General features: G+C 39.7%; 2 protein-coding genes across 3 annotated transcripts in view; one reads left to right on the top strand and one right to left on the bottom strand.

The window, feature by feature from the left end:
• obsl1b (obscurin like cytoskeletal adaptor 1b) overlaps positions 1-10,320 on the bottom strand; it is a 36,357-nt gene extending 26,037 nt beyond the window's left edge. Inside the window, exons 1-6 of the mRNA XM_030757332.1 lie at positions 9,306-10,320; positions 6,715-6,984; positions 5,807-6,067; positions 5,357-5,668; positions 4,976-5,242; positions 4,214-4,489 (exon numbers count right to left, since the gene is read on the bottom strand). Coding sequence (XP_030613192.1) covers positions 4,214-4,489; positions 4,976-5,242; positions 5,357-5,668; positions 5,807-6,067; positions 6,715-6,984; positions 9,306-10,320 — 2,401 coding nt within the window. The remainder of the gene's footprint in view (positions 1-4,213; positions 4,490-4,975; positions 5,243-5,356; positions 5,669-5,806; positions 6,068-6,714; positions 6,985-9,305) is intronic.
• A 7,963-nt stretch (positions 10,321-18,283) lies between these two features.
• Positions 18,284-22,760, top strand: part of col18a1a (collagen type XVIII alpha 1 chain a) — an 82,140-nt gene continuing 77,663 nt past the window's right edge. For both annotated transcript variants that reach the window (XM_030758646.1, XM_030758645.1), the window contains exons 1-2: positions 18,284-18,439; positions 18,524-18,597. In XM_030758646.1, coding sequence (XP_030614506.1) covers positions 18,435-18,439; positions 18,524-18,597 — 79 coding nt within the window. In that variant the 5' untranslated portion in view covers positions 18,284-18,434. The remainder of the gene's footprint in view (positions 18,440-18,523; positions 18,598-22,760) is intronic.

The following is a 22,760-nucleotide window of genomic DNA, read 5'->3' as shown; positions in this document are numbered from 1 at the left end:
CTCTGATTGGACAGCTGCAGTCTGTAATGACTTAAATGGCTCCTCTGATTTGACAATTACAGTCTGTAAGGATTTAAAGGGGTCTTCTGACTTGTAATGTGCAGAGATTAAGGATTCAAAACATTCCTCAGACTGAGGAGTTGCTGTTTTTAAAGACTTATACATATTGTCTGATTTGACTGTTGAAATCTGTAAGGTGTCAGTATTGTGCTCTGGCATTGTAGCTGACGTCTGTAGAAGGTTGCCTAGCTCTGCCTGGACAGATTGCATCTGTACTAAGCTACATAACTCCTCTGGTTTGGTCTGTTCTGATCTTTGTAAAGTGAGATTCTTGGAAGTGGATTCCTCTGACTGAACAGATGCAGTTTGCAAAATCTTAAAAAACTCATCTGTCAGAACAGCTGTCTGCAAGGCATTATCAGATTCTTCAGATGGGGCTTCTGTATGCTGTACATAGTAAATGAATTCCTCACCTTGTGTATCTTTGAGTTGTGTAGTGTGATGGTGTGTGTCAGATTTGATTGTTATTGGCTTTACAGAGTTATGGTACACGGGACATTTGGCCTTTCCTATTTGTTGACCATCGTAGAGTTCCTTCAGCTGTTTAGATGCAGTACAGTCAGTCATGTGTGTTGACTGAGAAGTTGGCATATGCCTGGAATGGTCTTCATATGTCTCAGTATCTCCACCCTTGCCACTGGAAATGCCAGAATTGCATTTTGAGGACACCGGGATAACTTCAACAGGATAAGCCTCCTCTGTGGACTTGTTCTTCTCTTGGTCAGAAGAGAGCCTTGGCGATGTAGCTATAAGCATTGTGATGTACACAGAGAAAGGTTTTCAGTGGTTGATGGTCTCAATACTTCTTCTCATAACAGAATTTTACATCATTGTGGGTTAGCATGGAGTTATGGGATTATCCATTGCAAAGACAAACAAGAAGATCGACCAGGTTTGGTCTGACAGTGAGCTCCAATATGTCTTCCTTCAACTGACTCCTAATATACTCATACCATAAATCTGTACATTAGCTCCATAAAAACATAAAATACATGAATTTTTGTTGTCTTTGAGAAGAGTTCGTTGTCATTGCAACGGGGAGAGGTTCGGGGCAGCAATGTGAATGAGAGGATCTGGTGATGAATAAGACATAAGATGGACTTAAAGAGTTGTAAGTTGCTTGTTACAAGCAAAGATGACTGTTAAAATGAAGAATGAAGTGACAAACACAACATATATGTTAGTATGAGAAGCAGCTACATAGCTACAAAACAACTACATTTATTTAAGAGGCAAAAACAGCAGTAAATGACCTGAAACCAGGGATGACAATGTGACACAGAGCAATTTTCTAAAGGAAAAAAGATTTACAGATGCCTCAGATGATTGGGCTAACAATAAAATACACCACTATTGTTAGTGGCATTTATGTGCTTGGTTAAAATGGATGATTGATGTTGAAATATCAAATCACCTTTGACATCCACTGTGTATTGGACAGATGCATCAGCTATCTCACCAATCTCGTCACGATAGTGACACTGCTCTGCTGTTTGGACAAAGCCAAAGAGAAAACAATGAGCTGGGTCATAGCATTTGATAGCTAACTTATTTCTTGAGTCTTAATTGTGCAGGTACAATGAGGGGAACCACCTTTCATGTCCTCATTTAACTGTCCATCATGAGATGTTTCACAGCCAAACCTCCCATCACCAGATGAATACTGTAACTGGAGGGGCAAGATTTGGCTGCTTCTCTGGGTTTTGCTGCCAGTCTCCCTTTTTGGGTAGATCTGGGTTCCATCTTTGTACCAACAGGCTTTGGCAATGGGATCTGAAATCTCAAATTGCTGAACAATTGAGCAGTGTGGTTCAGCAGACTTGGCCTTCTCAACATCACGGTCAAGCAGATATGTTGGAGGTGGCACTACAAACAGTCATTGGGGGAAATTGACTTTAAAGAGAAACTGATACAGATATTTACGTATATAGAAATGCAACTAAAAGCTGCACATAGTACAGCTGATGTAGAAAACACATTTGGAAAAAAGATATAATCACCTTGATTTTTTACTATTAATTGGGCAACATCATCTGCTGTTGCACAATAGTATGCTCCAGAGTTTGCAGGATGAGTTGGTTCAATAACAAGGGTGTTCTTGATACCTCCATTTTCAAAATCAGGCTCTCTATCAGAATCAGGTTCTGTATCCCTCTGCCTTGACACCTGGAAAGCAGGGTCTGAGAATTCACAGGCTGGCTCAGTGGGGTACGTTGCTTCGAGTAACTGTGTCTCCACAACCTCCAGCGAAGGCGACAATGGCAACGTTGGAGCTAAAGATTAATGATTAATATTATGACTATGGACTTAATGGAACATATTTACACTATGAAGAAAAGGGCATTGAATGTAACTTCCCCAAAACAGGGAAGTAATCTGCCATCTGAAATTCAATGAGAAATGCATTTTCAAGGGTTACATTTTTTTTTTCATTTAGTCAGTAGAGATTAATCTTACTATGGACAGTTACAACTTGACACAAAGCACCACTTAACACAGACAGACGGAAATGCATATCATAATGTTAGTTGCATCTAGTCTCCAGAAAACTCTAGAATTAGCTCTAAAAGTTTATTTGAAAATAAAAAATCACCTTTAGCATCCACAGTGAAGTGGATTGTGTCATCAGAGGTTTCACAGCTGTATAGCCCTGAGTGCAAGAGCTCAGCAGATGGGATAATGAGTTTCCTCGATGTGCCATTACACTGTATATCCCAGCCATTCTGTGGGATGAGCTTTTTACCATCTTTATACCAGCAGACGGGCACAGTGGAGTCTGCAACCTCACATTCCAGCTCCAAAGGTTTGCCCACTTCAAGTGACTTGGTTCTCTCAACGTCAAAGATAGTAGAGTGCATCACTGGTATAGCTAGCATTGGGAATTCAGGACAGCTAAATAAAATCAAGGCCGTGGAAATGGATACCTTACAAAAATGTAACTGCTGAGCAGAAGATGAAAAGGGCTTTGGAGAGTTTCAATTCATAGAGAGCCATAGGAGTCACAAAACCAGTGTATATAAATAGTAATCACCTAGTGTGTTAACTGTTCTTTTAAGTTAGGTACATGAAACAGCCCTTCAAACCACATAGTAGAAGCAGGGATTATTAGTGGCATCTATGAAGAGGGGTTTGGGGTTACAAAATGAACGCAAAAAGATAAGAAGTTTAAAGTCACCTTTGATCTCCACTTGAAACTCCATGGTATCATCCTCTGTGGTGCATCTGTACACACCAGAATGGCTCAGCTCTGCAGACTGAACAACTAATGTCCTTGTGTTGCCCACTGAGTGGATTTCTAATCCAGAGCTTGAAATGAGCTGCATTTCATCCTTGTACCAGCACACGTGGGCCTCAGGATCCGACACCACACACTGTAGCACAATAGGGCAGCCTGCTTCAATCGACTTGGTCCTCATATCTTCAGGAATAGCTGAGAACTTCATAGGTGGAGCTATAGATATGTTTAGATTTTATGTCAACCTTAAATCAACCTCATGCCATTTAGATTATTTATCATAATCTATTTACTGACAACTAAATTGCTAACATGCTGTAATACACTGAAAAGAACGTAGCCCTCGCTTAATCAGTAGATGAAAGGCAACAGACAACATACAAGACTGCCATCAGAGTTAGTTGCTTTGCTGAGTAGGAGCTTGTTAATGCTTCACATCACTTGAGGTAAAACAAATCACCTTTGATGTCCACTGTGAATGTGATGGTGTCGCCCTTTGTCTTGCAGCAGTACAAGCCAGAGTATGAAACTTCTGCTGAATGGATAACCATTTTCCTCATCAAGCCATCGGCTATAATATCTACTCCACTTTGAGGATGGAGTTTTGACCCATCCTTGTACCAGTGCACCTGGGCAGATGGATCTGAGAGCTCACATTCTAAAACAATGGGGCAGCCTGTTTGGATGGTTTTGTTCCTCTCAGCATCTGGAATTGCTGAAAACCTCACAGGTGGGGCTATGGATATTTAGATATTTTAATGGATTGGTAAGTGGTTAAAAAAAAATCTGATAATTCAGACTTTAGAAGAAGACAGCATGCATTTTTAGATAAAGAAAGACAATTTGGTACAAGTCACGATGAAGAGGGTTAGTCTCTGTAGAAAAAATCATCTGTAAAGTCAAACTCAATCTACTCACCCTCTACTTCTACATTGAACCTGATGACATCATCAATGGCATCACAGCAGTACACTCCTGAATGTGACAACTCTGCTGACTGGATGACAATTCGTCTCATGGTGCCCTCTGATTGGATATGAAGACCTTCCATAGATTTTAATTCCACTCCATTCTTGTACCAGTGCACCAGAGCTGCAGGGTCTGAAACCTCACAGTAGAGCACAATGGGATTCCCAATTTCTACAAATTTGTTTCGATCCATCTCTGACAACGGGGAAAACTTGACAAGAGGAGCTGCAAATTTTAGAAACACAATGAAAATGTTTTACATCACTCAGTGCCATGAAAGGTATGTGTCCACAGGGATGTTTTTGGTGCAAGCTGTTTTCCAGCACTGGACACTTTATGGGGAAGCAGCCTCTAGTGGGCTGTCCACTTTCAGATTTTGAAAAGAAAACTACATGGTTGCTTTATTAGCAATTTTTCTCTTTTACTGTAAAAAAAAAAAAAACACCAGCAAAAACATATTTCTGAAAACATTTGAGGCAACTAATAAGCCAATATGCAGTTTTTGACTTCGTCTTCATTTTGGATCAACAATGGTTTGATAAGATATTCCAAATGCTGTCAGTGTGTTGGACACTCCTCATTTGTATAAAGCTGCCTAGACCACAAATTTATGCAAATCCGGTGCTGACAAGCAGCGCCCTCTGAGTTATATTGTTATATTAAACAAGACACAAAATCAAGCAAGTTATGAAATGAAAACCCCAAACATACCTTGAATGTAGAGTGCTGCAGAATCACGGATGCCATAGGCAATGAAGGTAATCTCAGCTCCATTATCTCTATCACGTACTCCTCGAATGCGAAGAGATTGGTGTGTTCGTGACCGACGCATGGAATACCGTTCTTCCTCCTGAAGCTGAGTCCCATTTAAAAACCACGTACCGATAACTGAAGCAGAAAGCTCAATAGAGAAGAGGGCATCTTGTCCCTCTGGCACCAAGGCATCCTGTAAGGGAGCTTGTATTCTGGCCACAGGAACTGGAAAATAAAATTATTTTGTTTAATGAATTACAAAGCAGTATCCTGCTGTGATCAATCGAGAAAGATAACAAAGCATTATGGATTTACAACAGATGTAGTAAAATAAGTTACCTAAGTGAACAGTTTTAGGGAATTCAACATTATTGCTTTTCCCATATTTGTTGACGCTGCAAATGCGAAAACGGTAATCTGCTTCACATGGGACACTGTCACCGAGGATCTCCACGGAGGTCGCAGAATCAGTGGTCAGACACTGTAGCCATTCTTGTGAACCAGTGCCCACCTCTTGTCGCTCAAGCACGTATCCAGATGGAGGATTCTTTCGTGAGTCCTGAGCAGGAACCCAGGAGAGAAGAGCTGCATTAGCACGCTCTGTGTTGATCTGCACAGCCACTGGACAGCTAGGAGGACAATGTCTGGCCGCTGAAACAAGAAAAACTCATCATGCACCAACATTGCTTTTACTGCAAAAATGATCTATGAACTTTGAAGTCAAAGTTAACAAGTTTTGTGACAAATATTGCATTTAAAGCACTATAATTTACTGATGATCGACCCTACATTTCACTCGTAGCTGAGAGGAAGTCTTGGATCTGCCAACGAGGAAAATCACAAGGCCAGAGTCTTGGGGCATTGTATTGACGAAAACCAGAATGTGAGTTCGACCAAAGGATTTAATAATGGTCTGATGGGTTTCACGCAGCTCTACGCCATCTTTGTACCAATGTATATCCATCTCTTCTTTTTCTACTTCAACACAGAAGGCAGCATTTTCACCTTCCAAGACATCCACTTTTCTCGGAAGCTTCCGCAAAATTGTACCTGTAAAGAAACATCCAAGTGATTCAATGCATCACTTACAGGGTAAAGATTCTTAATACTTGGTGGAAAACATCTCACTGTAAATTAAGGAGTTTGTAATTATCCATAGTGCCAAATCACAACAGTCGCCTCAAGGCGCCTTAACTCTGCTGTTGTAGACAATCTTGATATTGCAAGTCACAAAAATTTGATTTCTTGCTGAGAACATTGAGCACTTTCAGTGTGAATTTCTTAAGATTTAGACATATAGAAAATTGATGCTGTCACTGTAAAAACAACAAACAGCTACAAAACTATAAAGCTGAAAAGAACAGCCTTGAGTTCTCTGGATCAGAGACTCCTGAGGGAATTATAAAATACAATATTTCTCCATATCCTTATCACAGGGACAGATTGTGATCAGAAAAAAGAGGAAAAACCGACAAAACTCGTGAAACTTGATCTCTTTTCATTAAAAGCTTCCATTTGTACGTATAAATTAGAATAGCATACTGGTTAAATACTAGTAAAGTGATTCTTCTCCACCTATAAAAATGGTAATTGTATTACTTAGTCTGTATACGAAACCCCTGCAGTTTGCTTTTGTTGTTTTTTATTGTTTTTGTTTTTTTCAAATAGAGCTATTTTATTATTGGATCCTAATTTACCTTTTACAGCTACCTCTGCAATGCTTCTGCCACCATCAGGCATCTCGCAGAGGTAAATCCCATCGTCATCGACTCCAATGTCACGGATTGTTAGTCGTCGTTTCGTTCCCCACTCCTCCATTCCATATTTGGCCCCTGGTTGTAGTCGTCTATCCTCCAGATACCATGTGATGGGAACAGAGTCCTCTGGAACTTCACACTCAAGAATAGCCAAATCTCGTTCCCATACTTCAAGATCAATGAGAGGCTGCTTGAACCGCACGGGCGGCTCTGGGACCAAAGAAAAAGAGCAACAGTTTGAGCCAATATGTCATCTCTTATTGTAGTAAATGTAAGATATTCATATTTTTATTTGATCTATCCAATGACCAGAGTAATTCCATAAAAATTCTTAAAGCAAGGTGATCTAGCGAAAACTCAGAGCACATACTTCCTTGTAGTAAACACTGTAAATTGAAATATATTTGGCAGTAAATTCCAGATAAGCAAACAAGATGAGCAAAAGCATGAGACAAGTAGCTTATTTAGTTGAGGAATGGGAAGGTCATTAACACACTCGGGTGTTAGATAGGGAATAACCTGTTTGTAACCGACACCATCAGACAGTACCAGACAGTTGTATGCAAAAGAATGTGGACTGTATTTAGTGGTGTGTGCGTGCAAAGCTCATCATTACCTTACCTTGCTAATGTTTTAACAAGGCCAGTAACACACAGCTATACAAACCATCTTCCATTTAAAATTTCTTCATAGCCACCACTAACCATTAACCCTATCTCAGTTCTATTTTCTCTCTCCAGCTGATACAGTACAATACTTGAGGTTGGACCTCTCTGGGCCATGTGAGAAATATGATCTGCTTTCCAAAGATTTCGATCACATGGACACGCAGCATTGGACCCTCCACAGACTAAGTACCTTTGCAGACATCCTATCACTGTTGAACTTTTCTCCAAGCTAATGAGCTTTGCCTGTTTAGGCATCGCTTGGGTCCAGTTTCAGAGCATTGATACATTTCATTAGACTGGACCAGGGATAATTTGATTACTGATTATATTTACAGCTCAGTAGCATGCAGACCTAGACTTTAATGAATTCAACTGACTAAAATGCAAGGCCAAATTGATATTAAACTGAATGAGTTCTTTAGATAGGCAGAAAATTGGGCATAAAGTGAAAATCACTTTTATAAAAGTACAGTGTCTTTGCTTTCTCTTTTCACTAATCCTTATCATAACATTATCAGTAAGGTATTCATGTTTGTTTTACTAGTAAGTTGTATATTATTGATTTATGTATATATATAAATCAATTATATATATATATATATATATATATATATAGCCATGCCTTTCTGGCCCTACCCCAATAAATGATCTCAGAGTACCGCTTCATCTCACTGACATCATTTTAGCATCAAATGGATAGAAATTCAATACAAGAACACACCACTCTGTACTCACTCCATTACTCAGTGTATAAAAAAAAAAGCATCACAGGTTACGACTTGATCTACATTTGCTACTTGAGATGCACATTATTGTGCAAAAGTCACGGGTCACCCCTCATATCATTATATTTTGCTAGGAAAATGGATAATAGTTGCAGTGATTTTTTGGAAATGTCCAAACTTACCTCGAAATACAGTCTATAAGGCAACAACAGAGTTTGTACAATTCAAACAAGCGTGAAAGTCAATATTTGGTATGACCACCTTTATTCTTATACACAGTCTGAACTCTCTCAGGCAGCTTTCTTTTAATTGTAATTTTGTAGTCATCAGAAATAGTTCTCCAGGCTTTTTGAAGGACATGCAAAGTTCTTCTTTGGATGTTGGATTTCTTCTGTTCCATTCTGTCAAGATATATTTCTTTCCTGACCTCCTACATACTGATGACAATTTGAACCAAAAATTTCAAATTTGGATTCATCAATCCATAGAACCTATTGCCACTTATTTTCAGTCCACTTCTTGTGTAATTTGGTATACCTCAGCCTTTTTTCTCTGTTTCACTTCCCTAAGAATGGCTTCTTGACAGCCACTTTTCCATTGACACCATTACTGAAGGCTTCGGCGAACAGTTTATGGATCAACTGATAGGCCAGAGCCATCTCTCAGGTCATGTGTTAGGTCTTTGCTGGATTTTTTTCCTATTTCTTAATTATTTCTTCTATCTATCTATCTATCTATCTATCTATCTATCTATCTATCTATCTATCTATCTATCTATCTATCTATCTATCTATCTATCTATCTATCTATCTACAACACTGGTTCATCCCTAAAGTTAGGTGCCATTTTATGCTAATGATACAAAGTGGCTTAACAAACTTTAAAAAAAAAAACTTTCCTCTGGAAATGAACTGAATGAGTGAAAAAGCAGCGAGTGTCCACAGAAAAACCCTGAAAGACCTTCAGAAAGCTTGGAGAACTTTTGTTCCAAACCACTTTAAAAAATTGCAGTAAAGTCTGGCATATTTTGTAAGCAAAATATGAAGAAGTGATCAAGACTGGCACAGTACTATAGTTTTATGTACATACATAAATGTTACATAAATAAATGTTGACATTGAAAATGCTCTTGACTTACCCTTGACAGAGAGGTGTACAGCACTAAGGGTTTGCCCAGCAGTATTTGATGCAGCACAGACATAAACTCCATTATCCTTTTGCTTACAATACAGAACTTTAAGTGTGAAGTAGCCTTCTCTGTCCTCATACAACAAGTAACGCCTTCCAGACAGTATCAGTCTGCCATCCTTCCTCCAAATTATTTCTGGTTTGGGTTTACCAGTCACAAAGCAGCGGAATTTGGCATGTTTGCCCTCTGTCACAGCAAACATTTTTACTTTTGTTGACTTGGTCATGCTGTCGTCTTTTAGGCGGTTTGGCACTTGCCTACCACTCCTTTGTTTTCCCTGATGGACTTTCCAGTGGCCATTTATATAGCCATTACGATTTCCTTCTTCTTCATGTCCTGGACCTGCATCAACAAGCAGCACAGCTCCTGCTAGTGCTTCCCCAAACTCATTTCTAGCCTTGCATGTATATACACCACCATCAGGAGCACGGGTCTTAAAGATCTTGAGCTGGAACCATCCACCATCCTGGTAGCCCACACTGAAATGTGTGCTTTCAAATATTTCATTGAGTCTTCTACCATCTTTTTCCCAGATAACCTCTGGCTTCGGGTTTCCCCAAAGCTTACAAGAGAAGACAGCATCTTCCCCACGACCAACACGAGTGGAGAGGGGCTTGATGAGGAATCGTGGCTTGTTTTCCTCCCGCAGCTCCATCTCTTGTGCTTCACCTTCCACCTTCAGTGTGGCAGCTGCATAGGTTTCCCCGATGCTATTCTTTGCTTTGCATATGTACTGTCCACCATCCTCAGTGGTAACGGCTGTGATGATGAGATTGTAAACATTGCCATCCTCAAAGACCCGATATCGTCCTTGTGGGTCAATCTTTTCATTGTTTCGCTCCCAGATAACAGCAGGCCTTGGATCACCACCAATTTGACACTTTAGGACTGCATCAGTCCCACTTTGTACCACTACAGGTCTTGGATAGGCTAAGAAACGTGGTGCACCACCAAACACATCCATTACTGCTTTTTTCTTAAGCAGTTTAGGAGAGCAGTAAGTGGCTATTCGCTGGTGCAAGATTGTCCAACTTCCACAGGGCAAGTTTCTGAAAGAAGAAAGAAAAATGATTTACTTTCATAACAATCATCTTAAAATAGGTGATTGATAGGTGATTCAGCCTTAAATACCTGTCGGTTGCCTGTAATTATTCTTCCATTTTCCCATAGGAAATGAATCCTTTGGAATGGATTCAAACACACATTAAAACACTCAGCCGCCGCCCCCTTTAAGTGCATGCTTTTCAGCACAAACTCACGGTGTGATTATTAGGGATAATTTAATTAGGTCTGTCTGCATGAGAGAAAAACCCATGCTAGCAGTGAGAGGGGGAACAGCCTAGTTCTACTGCAATGGCAGCCACAACACATAGCCAGTACAGCTGGTGCTGTATTTCAATGGGAAAGTGCTTAATATAGTACACCCTAAATAAAGACCTGCGAGGGAGTGTGTGTCAGGTATCACAAAGACAGCTCAGAAACCCGCGTGCTCACACAAACACCAGCCGAAATCATAGTCTGCCCACCCAAGAGGCCTTGCTGTCAAAATATGGTGAGCCTCCATCACCCCCCTTTGTTGGCAGCGCTGTTGGGGGAATTCTTTCTTTAAATGTCACTGCTACAAATTTTTTCCCCTCAAAATCCTGAATTGATATCAGTGAGCCAATCCTAGGGATGTTTTTGTATAAGAGTATGTAATTCACAGTCTTGTTTCAAAAATTTTCTTTTCTTGTGACAACTTTAATTACTTTTATTAGTTTCATTTCATTGTGTTAGCTTATAGAATATATTTATTAATAGGAAAAGTGTGTGTGTTTTAGGACACGTCCTGAAGTGTTGAAACTAGAGATAGGAATGGAGAACATGTTTCAGTTGAGAACTGGTTTCAATTTGTCAGATCCATCAGGAACATTTCCCCCGGGTTTATCAGTTCCTTTTATCAGTGCTGGCATGTTTTCCTGGCAGTTGCACATTGGAAAACCATGAAGTCACACTCATTGGAAAGGAGCTTTTGTACACCTGAATTACTTTCAACCTTTTCTGTATTCAAATTCGAAGATAATTAAACAGTTACATTGACATAGAGAACCTGTGCTGGCCTGATTTTTTTTTTTGTTCCCCTATACAAAACTTTTATCTTACTTCCATAAAGCAACGAAGAGTTTGGTCTATAAGGAGAATCAATAATGGCATTAACATGAATATAATTCTATCACTATCCACCTGTAATTGTAACTTCATGCTTATGGTTTCAGTTAAATATATTCCTGTCTCAAGTAATCTAAGTTTTTGAAGCCAAGTTTTCTGTCATGTTTCGACAGATAATTGCTTTTGACAGATAGATTTTACAGGAAATATATAATATGGTAATCAGCATCAAATATTGCTGTTATTGTAAACCCAACCCAAAGTAAAGTGCTGGAAAAATGAATAATACTGTCTTATATTCTTTCCCATCCTTCAAATAAAATTTTAATTTTTGTTTTAATCTCTTACTTAACAGAAAGCTGATGCAAAAGTTGAATATTTTGTATATTTCTTGAATTATTTCAGATTTTTACATTTCATACATTGCATGAAAATTTCATGCAGACAGTTTAGACATTGCGTTATAAGTGTCTTAGATATTCCCTGTGGAGGTTTAAAGAGGAGATTAACCCCTGTGTTTACTTGTCTGATTTAATTGGAATGACCTCTGCCCCTTGTGAAGCTGTGCTGTGTACCCCTCACATGACCTACCTCGCTTCAGTCGCCAGGAACGATCGTCAACATACATTCCGGACTTGCAATCTCTATCCGAGTTAAGAGGCAATGCCACCCGTCTCCTGAAGGCTGAGTAATGTCCCAAGTTGACTTCAGATTCAGAAACATGCTACCACATGCTCCTCAAAGGTCCCAAGTTCTATTCCAGTACATCTTTACGGACTTTTGTCCAGTAGAACAGATAGAAAACGAAACATAAGCATCCACAGGATCTTCCTGTTTAACTACTACAGAGCAGTCCCCCAATCTCTGTGTTGTTCAGGCTCTCGACACCCCAAGTGTCATTGTTCGTGGAATACTGTTAAATGCTTTTGCAGCTGCTGCTGTCCCCTAAAAATACTGGCTGCCTTGATGACAGCAGTGAAGATAAGTCAGGCACTTCCACTCACTTGCCAGCAGGGGCTAAAGATAGTTTAGGTGGCCAATGCAGGGCAAACCGCTTGGCTTTCTTGAGGTTTGCAATGAAAAGGTTTTGCAATGAAAAGAGCAAGCTTTTAGATTTTTAATGAAGTCTATCCTCATTAAACTCCTCACATTCACCTTTTATCTTTTGCACTGTTTAGGCATGCATTATTTGTTAATACAGTTAAACTGGTTTCATAAAGTTTTAGCCTGTTGTTATTGGGCTGCATTAGAAAAGACTCAAGCCAACAATCAGCCAAAAACAAGAAAACCACTTGTATAATATTGTGTGGATCCCTGTTCTGCTGCTAAGAGAGTGCAGATTAATCATAGCAAAGACATAAGACCTCTGGGGGGTGTCCTGTAATGTCTGGCACCTACATTAGTTGCAGGGTGGGGCCTTCCTCGATCTGGCTTGTTCTGGCACATCTCACAAAGGCTTGTTCGGATTGGAGCTGAGGAGTCAAAGTCTTGGCTCTTTCTTGTAGTCCTTGAGCTGTTGCTGAGAAGTTTTTGTGTTATATAGATTATCGCCTGTTTCTACAATTTGACTTGTCTTTTCTTTTGCAGTAGCCGACAGCCTGCATTTGACCCTAACCCTGTGGTAAAGAGGAGGATTGTAGCATAGGCTGGGGTTTTTCAGTGTGTAACGCTGTTCTGTGATTACAAGATCTGCCCTTAATGTGGGCTACAGTGTCCCTTCAGCTGTTTAGTGGCTCCACAGCTCACACTCCCTCCTTCCCAGATTTCAGCTGTTGGGAGTAATGTGATATAACTTAGACCCCTGAAGCTGGTTATGAAACAATTTGTGCCCAATATTGAGTAACAGCTCTAAAAATGTATACATTGTAAAAAATTTAAAGAATATTTTGTATATCATAATTTAGTCATACGTTAAAAATGGTGAAATTTACCACATCAAAATAACTGTCGAGTAATGTTATCTCATTTATATAATTCTAATATTTGTTGTGTTTTAGCATGAATACTTCAAAAGTCACACATAATGAGGACTTAAAATTTAGGTTTAAAATATAGAATCTTTTGGGTCCTCAAAAGATACACATTACCTTAAGGTCCAATAATTATCCCTTGGTGGTACATTCATGTGCAGATGTAGACTAAATTGTTGGTACCCTTCTGATAAAGAAAGAAAAACCCATAATGGTCACTGACTCAACTTTAAACTGACAAAAGTAATAATAAATAAAAATTAACTAATGAAAATCAGACATTGCTTTTGAATTGTGTTTCAACAGAATTATTTAAAAAAACAAACTAATTAAAATGGCCTGGACAAAAATGACTGTACCCCGAATGTAATATTTTGTTGCTCAACCTTTTGAGGCAATCACTGCAAGCACAGGATTTCTGTAACTCTCAATGAGACTTCCACACCTGCCGACTGGCAGGCCCACTCCTCATGAGCACACTGCTCCAGTTGTCTCAGGTTTGAAGGGTGTCTTCTCCAGATTGCATGTTTCAGCTCCTTCCACATATGTTCAATAGGATTTAGATCAGGGCTCATAAAAGGCCACTTCAGAGAAGTCCAGTGTTTTGTTCTGAGCCACCTGGGTGTTTTTAGCTGTGTGTTTTAGGTCCTTATCGAGGACCCATGACCTGCGACTGAGACAAACCTTTCTGACACTGGGCAGCACATTTCACTCCTGAATCCCTTGATAGTTGCGAGATTTCATTGTAGAGGGGAATCACAACCCCTGACTTCCATGTAGTGTTGCAGAGACAAGTCAGCCTCGTAACATCCAGAGCTTTGAGAAACTCACAACAAACCTTATCCACCCCAGACGTCCTGCCACTAAGGAGTTGAGTAACTGCCTCAGTGATGGGCAAATCATCCCCTTTGTTTCCAGATTTTGCTTTCACTACAGAAGGTGTGTCAGTGAGATTGAGGAGATCCTCGAAGTATTCCTTCCACTGCACTACTATGCATCTCCCTCCTGAGTTGCCTGAAGGTTTGCCAGAATCACTTTGAGGCTTACAAATGTTTCCATGGCTCACCAAACTCCTCCCACACCCACTTTTTCTTGGCTGCTACCACCAACACCAAAGCCACACTGCGCTTGGCGTGCCGATACCAGTAAGCTACCTCTGGAGTCCCACAGGCTAAACAAGCCTGATAAGACTCCTTCTTCAACCTGATGGCTGTCTTCACCTCCAGTGTCGATCATCTGGTTCTGACAGATGCTCCTAGCACAACTTCACTATACGTTTTGTACGCTAGGCCTGTCCAGCGTTCTCCCCATGCTGATACACCTCAAACATCAACCTCTGGCCCAGGGTTTCCTGGTGCCACGTGCACTAATGGACATGCTTATGTTCAAACATGGTGTTTGTTATGGGCAAGCTGTAATTAGCACAGAAGTGTAACAAAAAAAAACATTGCTTGGGTTCAGGTCGGGCTGTTCCTCCCAGTCACACACCTCCAGGTCACATTGTCATTGCCCACTTGTCTCCCAGTAAGACAATGGAATCCCCAGATGGGGACTTTTCAGAACCCTGCTCAGAGAAGGCCAACTAGTCTGAACTGTTTGGCATGTAAACACAGACAACAGCCAGGACCTGTTCCCCAAACCAAAGGTGCAGAGAAGCAACCCTTTCAGCCTGAATGTGGCTCATTTGGACCCCATGGGCTAAGGCCCGACCACCAGACGCTCACTAATGAGCCCCTCCCTCCAGGACTGGCTCCAGGGTGGAGCCCCACAGATTTATCACTTTATTTAAAAAACAAACAAACAACAAAAAATAAACTTCTAATCCCCTGTAACATGTTTACATTAGTGTGTTCTATGTATGAATCTTTTGTGGAAAGTGACCCACTCTGCTTACTGTAAAGTTTTTCCTGAAACACCACATTTAATGGATAATTTTGTCTCTCGTTTCCTAGGCAGGAATGTTAGGAGACACTCACAGAGCTGTGGACATGTTCAGACAGCAGCCTGGAGGTCTCCAGACTAATACAGCAGATTCTAGTTGCTCGGCCTTACAGGACTGAACCCAGTGCCTTTTCTATTATTTCACAAAATAATGAATGAAAGAAATCATTAAATTAATTATTTGAAATGTTTAATAATCCTAAAAAACTATAAAATTGTAACTACAAGAAAAATGTTGCTACCTTTGCCTAAGTCAGTAGGATTAATATGATCAATAAACAGACTGCTTTACTGTATGTACTAACCCTGATAAATAAAAAAAACTATAATATAGCACATAATTAGTATTTATATTTATGTGCCTCTTTTTAAAAATAGTTTTCATTTTAAAGGCATATATTTAAAAAAAAAAAAAAGATAACAGACATATTACAATGAAGTATTTAATGATGCTATTGTTGTTGTTCCTTCAGACTGAAAGGCCCTACAGAGACACAGACAGGTCAGTGTCATATTGTGTCATATTAAAGTCGTTTACTACAGCCCCTCAGCACAATCAAATGGTAAAGGACAACGATCAAACGTTGCCTTTGCAGGTCCTCAAAAGAAAACCAATTTCATCCTCTGCTGGTCATTTTGTGTAAATGCAACAGGACTCAACACAGCTCACAATGCACAGGCATTTGAAGGTAAATCCAATCCATATGTAGTCTTAAGATGACTTCATTGTAATTATTTTTTCATCCATCAGAAGACTTACACTGGACCTTTGCAGTCTATTGTTGGCTAACAGTAAGGCCTGTAGTGTTAATATTTCCCCCCACGTAGACATAATCAGTGCTAAATGTTCCACATTGCTGAATTTATGCCAGACTTAAAAAAATAAATAGATAACAAGACGAGGTATTAAAGTTGTCCCTTAAAAAAATGCTGTTGTGACCATGATTATGATGCTTCAGGTACTTTATCAGCCAGTCCTAGTTTAGTGAGCAACACTTCCACTTATAATCCATTAATCCCTACACCACAGTTTTCTACATAGAAGGAGAGATGTGTATGTAAGAGCAGTAACTTTATATATATAAAGTCACAACACTACAGGCCTTACTGTGCGAAGTTTGCACTGTCGCTATATTCTTGAGATGCAATGGGCTGCAAAGTATTCTGATATATATATATATATATATATATGTGTGTGTGTGTGTGTGTGTATATATGTGTGTGTGTGTATATGTATATGTATATGTATATATATATATGTATATATATATATGTATGTATATATATATCTATGTATGTATATGTATGTGTGTGTGTGTGTTTGCACATTTTCATGCCACTTGTCTTGCTGTTTTGTTAGTACTGGTTGATGTCTGAATCGTTCAAAATTTGGCCTCATAAAAATACAACAGATATGAAAAAACTCAGATAATATAGATGCAATGCTGAACCAAGTGGAGTCAGTATTTTCACAAAGCAAAAATTATTGTTTTTAACTGTTTGATTCAATGAAATTGAATTCCTTCTTACCCCCCTCCCCAGCTCCATCGGGTAGGTCTCACCTTTTTGTTACCTCTGTGTAAGATAAACTGAAGTAAGCCCTCACTGAAGCCACAAATGGTCATTATCTCGTCAAGCCTGATCTTGTGAGGCCACTGCATCTCGAGAATATAGCGACAGTGCAAACTTTGCATGAATGACTGAAGATTTCCCAGTGGAAACCTGAAGTTTACACAGCTCACGCTGTAGTTCTTCACCTGTTCACATTACAGTAATGTCAAAAAACTTGGGCTTCTAATTCCAGTAAATGAATGTTGGGCAGAGAGTATGTTTGTTTGGGACATGGTGATGAGAAGTGGTACGATATTTTGAAATAACAAACTAAAACAAACCCATGAATTATGCAGGCTAAAGCTAAAGCTGGAGGCTAAAGTTTACTTTTATAGTTTTATGCAGTTATCTTTCTATTGCAGTACCTACTGCAACTGTTCTGACACTCATGTTGGCTTCTTCTGTACACAAGAACAGTGTTTATGTTGGAAAGATTAATCTCAGAGTAAAAAATCAGTCCATGCATTTGTTGTTTGACTATAGATGACCTTATTATTATTATTATTATTATTATTATTATTATTATTATTAGGCTGTTCTAAAAGCTCTATCAAAAGCCTTCTGCTTATCTTCTGTGCTGCAGTGAGAGTACAAATGGGGACTAGAAAGATCATATTTCTGCCATAATAACTCCTCTTTGTTGGGTCCTTGTTAGATCCAGGATTTAATTAAAATCTGTTTTGTCTCTCACTTCCATTGTGTTTGTATGCTGCTAATACATGTTTGTGGTGTCTCTATGCTCCCCTGATCCCACTCTTCCCTTTTACTGCTGCAGTAAATGGCTGCTCCTTTTCCTGGTAAAAGGGAGTTCTTCTTCCCCACTGATGTCAAGTACACAGGGGATCTTGTGATTGTTGGGGATCTTGTGATTGTGGGGGACCTCTCTCTGATGTTGCACGGTGCTTACCTTACTTACTGCAAGAGCACCTTCAGACAAAGGTTTTGTTTCAAAAATACCGTGTTTCTCACATAAAGCGGGGCAGCTGGTCACCTCAGCCATACTGCGCTGTGTGCTCTCCTTTTCGTATTAAATGTGAGAAATATGGGGAAAAGGTTTCCGTGACAGTTTTGTTGTGTAATGAGAAATAAATTATTAATAAAAAAAATAATGATGGAAAAAATGCATTTTTATTATTATTAAACATCTTCATAATCACGCAGTGTGGGCTGGTTCTCTTTTAGGACCTGGCGGAAGTCCTGATGTGGAGCCCTGCAGGTCACTTCTCTCCTCCTCACTTCTGCTCTTGTTACCAGCGAAGCGCTGCGTCCTCATCAGCTGTTCTGGCGGCGCGCAGCAGCTATTTGCAGGACCGGGAAAGCTGAGCACACTTTTTACACGGCTTTCACCTCCCCAGACAAACAGTCCATGTAGCTTTTCCATTCGATCCCAGTGAAAGAAGAGCTGAAGATGAGGTACTGCTTTACGTTTTGATTGAAACTTTTGCGCAGCTGTTAGCAAAGCGCTGGAGTTAACGTGACTGCTTGTTACCTCCGCAGGTGTTCATCGGGGCTGGAGCGCCTCGCCTGCTGCGTGCTTATTCTCGTCAGTTCCGCTGCGTCGCAATGGTCAGGTGAGAAGTAATGCCGAAAATGTGAATGTCGTGGCTTTGGTGGCGCTTTTGCACCAGAAATAATTAGTTTAGAGACCTTTGCGAGAATCGGAATGTGTTAAGTTAACCTTTAACCAGTGGGGCATAAATCTTTTGATCCACTCAATTTTTTTTTCTGCACAATACATTCTTGTTATTGTAAAATACAAGCTCACACATGCCAGCATACGTTATATGTGTACTTTCCATAAACTAAAATGCAGAAGGTTGCAGGAACGCTCCTGTGTGCATACCAGTGTGTTGGGAATGATGTTTGCTCACTGTTTGGCTTGGGCGGCACTGTTGTGTGATCTGCTAAGACTCTACAGAAACCTTTTATGTGCCACTAACGGGTCCATTAGCTTTTCTGTGTGATGACACGTTGCCATGATTCAGTGATTAAACACAGCAGTTTTTTCTCTCTCTCTCTTCCAAGAACCTGCAGTGGCTTTGGGGCAGTTTAGTCCAAAGTCTGCAGTGTTTTCTGAACACAGTTACATTGTCTCTTTGTCATTCTTGTGTCTTTCTCTGTATCTGGTCCTTGTAGTGGTTGCATTGAAAGGAGGCTCTTTTTTTTTTTTTCTCGCTTTCCCTCCTGTCTAACGACCTCAGCAGAACTTGTATCCTTGTAGCAGTTACAGTGCCAATGGAGCTGAACAGCAGGAGAAGACAGTGGAGCATTTATTCCTCTCTGATTGTGCTAAAGGGCTGTAAGAGCCACAGAATGAAAGAACTCACTTCTGTTCCTGAATTATTTATCTTTGAGCCTCACTAACGTCATACATTTAATTTAGTAAACATTAAGTTGGAGAACTGTGTGGCTGTCAGATGATAGCGAGAGGAAACTGAGAGGATGACAATTAATATTTGATCAGCTTTGTAGGGGCTTTGGGGAACTATTTAATGTCAAGATGACTAACCCTGTATGTACTGTCTCTTATAAGTAATGCAGCCCATTCCATCAAACATTCACCTCCTGCGATTTCCCTCTTATATTGCCATGCCTGATGCTTACTTATACTAATACTTAAAAATGTTATAGCTGGTTGTGAGCAACTCTTTAACAACGTGACATTTTCACAGGAATGTTGCTCACCGGCCCGCCACTCTGTCTCAAGAGCAATGCTTCGGGAGCTTGCGACATGGTTGAATTGAGTTCATTCCCATTCCCCCAGCTGGGTCAGGAATCCCTATTGTCATGTGATCTTTGACATGCACCCAGCATGGTCTTGCCTGAGGGGAGCAGGACGGGTGGGGGACGGCTGTGAGGGAACACCCCACTGAGCCATTTAATGGCTGAATTAGATGCGACATTGAAAATCACAGCTGGCTTGGGGTTTTCTCCTTTTTTTTGTGTGTTGAAGCGTAGGGACAGGAAAGCTATTTGAAACATTTGAAAAAGCGATGAATTAAACAGGCTCTTTATCTGACAGACCACGATAACAAAACGGCAGACATATTTGATGATTATGGATTGTATTTTACAAGCTTTTTAATTGGAATTGCTTAAAGTTTGAAGTTTTTCAGAAGATTCCAACTGACTGTCTTGATTGTATGCCTTATATGTTGATGCTGTTGTTGCTGGTGTATATGGTGGAAAGGTATGGCTGGAACAGAGCACCCTAACATCTGTTGATGTGTCCTGTAATATGCACTTGCAGTATTTGCAGGGAAACATCTGCTTTGAGACCTCATATCTGTCCGGAGATTCACAATCAGAACGCTCCTTTTAGTCGCTTTGAAACTTGCATTTCAAAATAAAAGTGCAAAATGTGTTTCTTTTGATCACAAAAAAATGATTTTAGGCAGTGCTGGCATCCCTTTATAAGTCAAAATGTAATGATATGTATAAAAAAAAGTAACATTTGGGGAAAATATGCAAAAACTGTGACGAAAAATAACAAATGTATATGCAGGGATTCAGACAGGGAACCCCCGCTGTAAACTGCAGACCCAGCACTTTCTAATTGGAAAACAAGCACTCATTCAGGAATAAAAGTTAAGTTTTCTTATGTGGGTGGCTGTTGGATTGGTGCCTCTGTTAGGATCATTGTAACTCTTAAATGAAATAAATGGGGCGACTGTGCACAGATTCAGTTGATTCAGTGAACCTTGTGATGTCTAATCCCTGGATTTTCTAGTCAGTAAACCTGCTTATGCACAATCACCGTCTCTGGAAGTGTCTATAAGCATGAGGCACGGAGGTTTCTTCTTGCGTTTGTTTTGTTATATTGTGGGAGCCACTAGCATTTAGAAAGTTAATTAAACCTCTGCTAAGCAGGTTTATGTCTGTGGAAAGTTTGGGTGGGTTGGACTCAGTGTAAGCATGCATTAGTGTGTGAGGTGGGAGTCATTCAAAATGTAGAGGGGTTATCTGGATATCCTTCTTTGTTTAGTCTCTCTTTAGACATTTTCAAAAGAGACACAGGGGATTGACACCTGCATGTATGCATCACTGTTGCATGTGCCCATATGTCTTTTGGTCATGTTTGTCAATCATGATAATTAAAGTTGGGTCTAAGTGTGCTATTGATAAAGGGTCAGAAAATTAACATACTTCAGTAATGATGAATGAATGTAATAATGAACTAAATGTCCCCTCACGTGAAAGTATCTAAACGCTGTTATTTCAAAGAGAACCGTGTACCTCTTAAAGACAATTTCAACCCTGCACATTTGTGAAAGACTTGGCGTAAAAAATAAAAGTTTGTCTATATGAGAAACACATTTCCCAAGGAGACCGAAGAGGAAATTTACATTCGGTGTCGTTTACTTTAAAGTCGGTGTGTTTTTGTAAGAAAACCACGGTGGTCACATCCTGCTTTGAGAGCTTAATCGAACCCATCTGTATCATGCAGTGAATCTGAAGAGTTGTATATCTACATCTACCCTAGACTTCCAAAAACACGGCACAGTTTCGGAATCACTCCTGCATGACATGGAACACTTTAGGCGTATGTACAAACACCGTAAATGTTGGATATCTTTCCTTTGTTTTTCACATAGATTATCATCTGCTGCATAAACATTTCTTTCTTTTCAGATGCATTTAGACCATTTCAGCTGAAGACTATTTTTACCCTCATAACCTCCTGTAGTCACTTTTACTTCTCGTTTGATTTCAGTTCCAACACAGAAGACCGACACCATAAATGTAGACTTTGGTTGCATGCAGGTGAACCATCTCTTTGGAAAGCAAAAGAGGGATTATATTTCCTGACGTGACATTTTGAAACCATTAGCTTAAAATTGTCTGCATTTTCTTTAAATCAAAGCTCAAATAATAAAAAATAAAAAATAAAAAAAATAGATGTTGGGATGTACGTATAAATCTGATTTTGATTATGTTGACATACTTTTCCTTGCATTGCTGTGTTTGAGTCAATGCACTTGCAGGCCTTCAGTCAGGATTTACTCACTATTTGCTGTGTTCCCCTGTTATCTTGCTTTTGAGGACAGGGCATCCTTTTAAATGTTGCTCACAGCTGTTATTTGTTATTTTATGTGCTCCTACCACTTGGTGTTTCAGGTGCACTCAGCTGTTCTCTCATGCTTGTCCCTGATGTCAAAATGCTGGGTTGACTGTGGCAAAATACAGAGGAACACCATAATTACTGCTTATGTTGCAACAGAAGAGGATTTGTCGGGCCACTTGCTCTGTACGCCCAACTATCTCCCGCAATAATGGCACACTGAGTGCCCTCTTACCACTTAGCACCTCTTTCCTGTTTGTGGTAAAAACCCTTGCGTCATTGCTGGTCTTTCCCAGCTGTAATCCATGTAACAGTCTAAGGTGTGCAAATTACAGGACACTATAGTATATGCATTTTTTTTTTTTTAAATTAAAGATCTGAACATAGTTAAGTTGCTAAATGGTACAAAAGAAGACACAGGTATGCCTCACTCTTTTTTTTTTTGCTGCATTTAATAAAAAATAAAATCACTATAGGGTTTTGAAAAGTTGTGAAATCTGCCGACAAAATCGTTAAGTTGGTAACAGGGTGAAGTGAAACTGAAGCGTGATGATGACTGTTGTGAGTGACGGGTTTATCATTAGCTCCACCAAGATGGTTTTTTATATATATATATATATATATATATATATATATATATATATATATATATATATATATATATCCCAAAAC

This window comes from Archocentrus centrarchus, chromosome 21 (assembly GCF_007364275.1).
Source record: "Archocentrus centrarchus isolate MPI-CPG fArcCen1 chromosome 21, fArcCen1, whole genome shotgun sequence".
Taxonomy (NCBI): Eukaryota; Metazoa; Chordata; class Actinopteri; order Cichliformes; family Cichlidae; genus Archocentrus; species Archocentrus centrarchus.
This window is presented reverse-complemented; position numbering and strand designations above follow the sequence as displayed.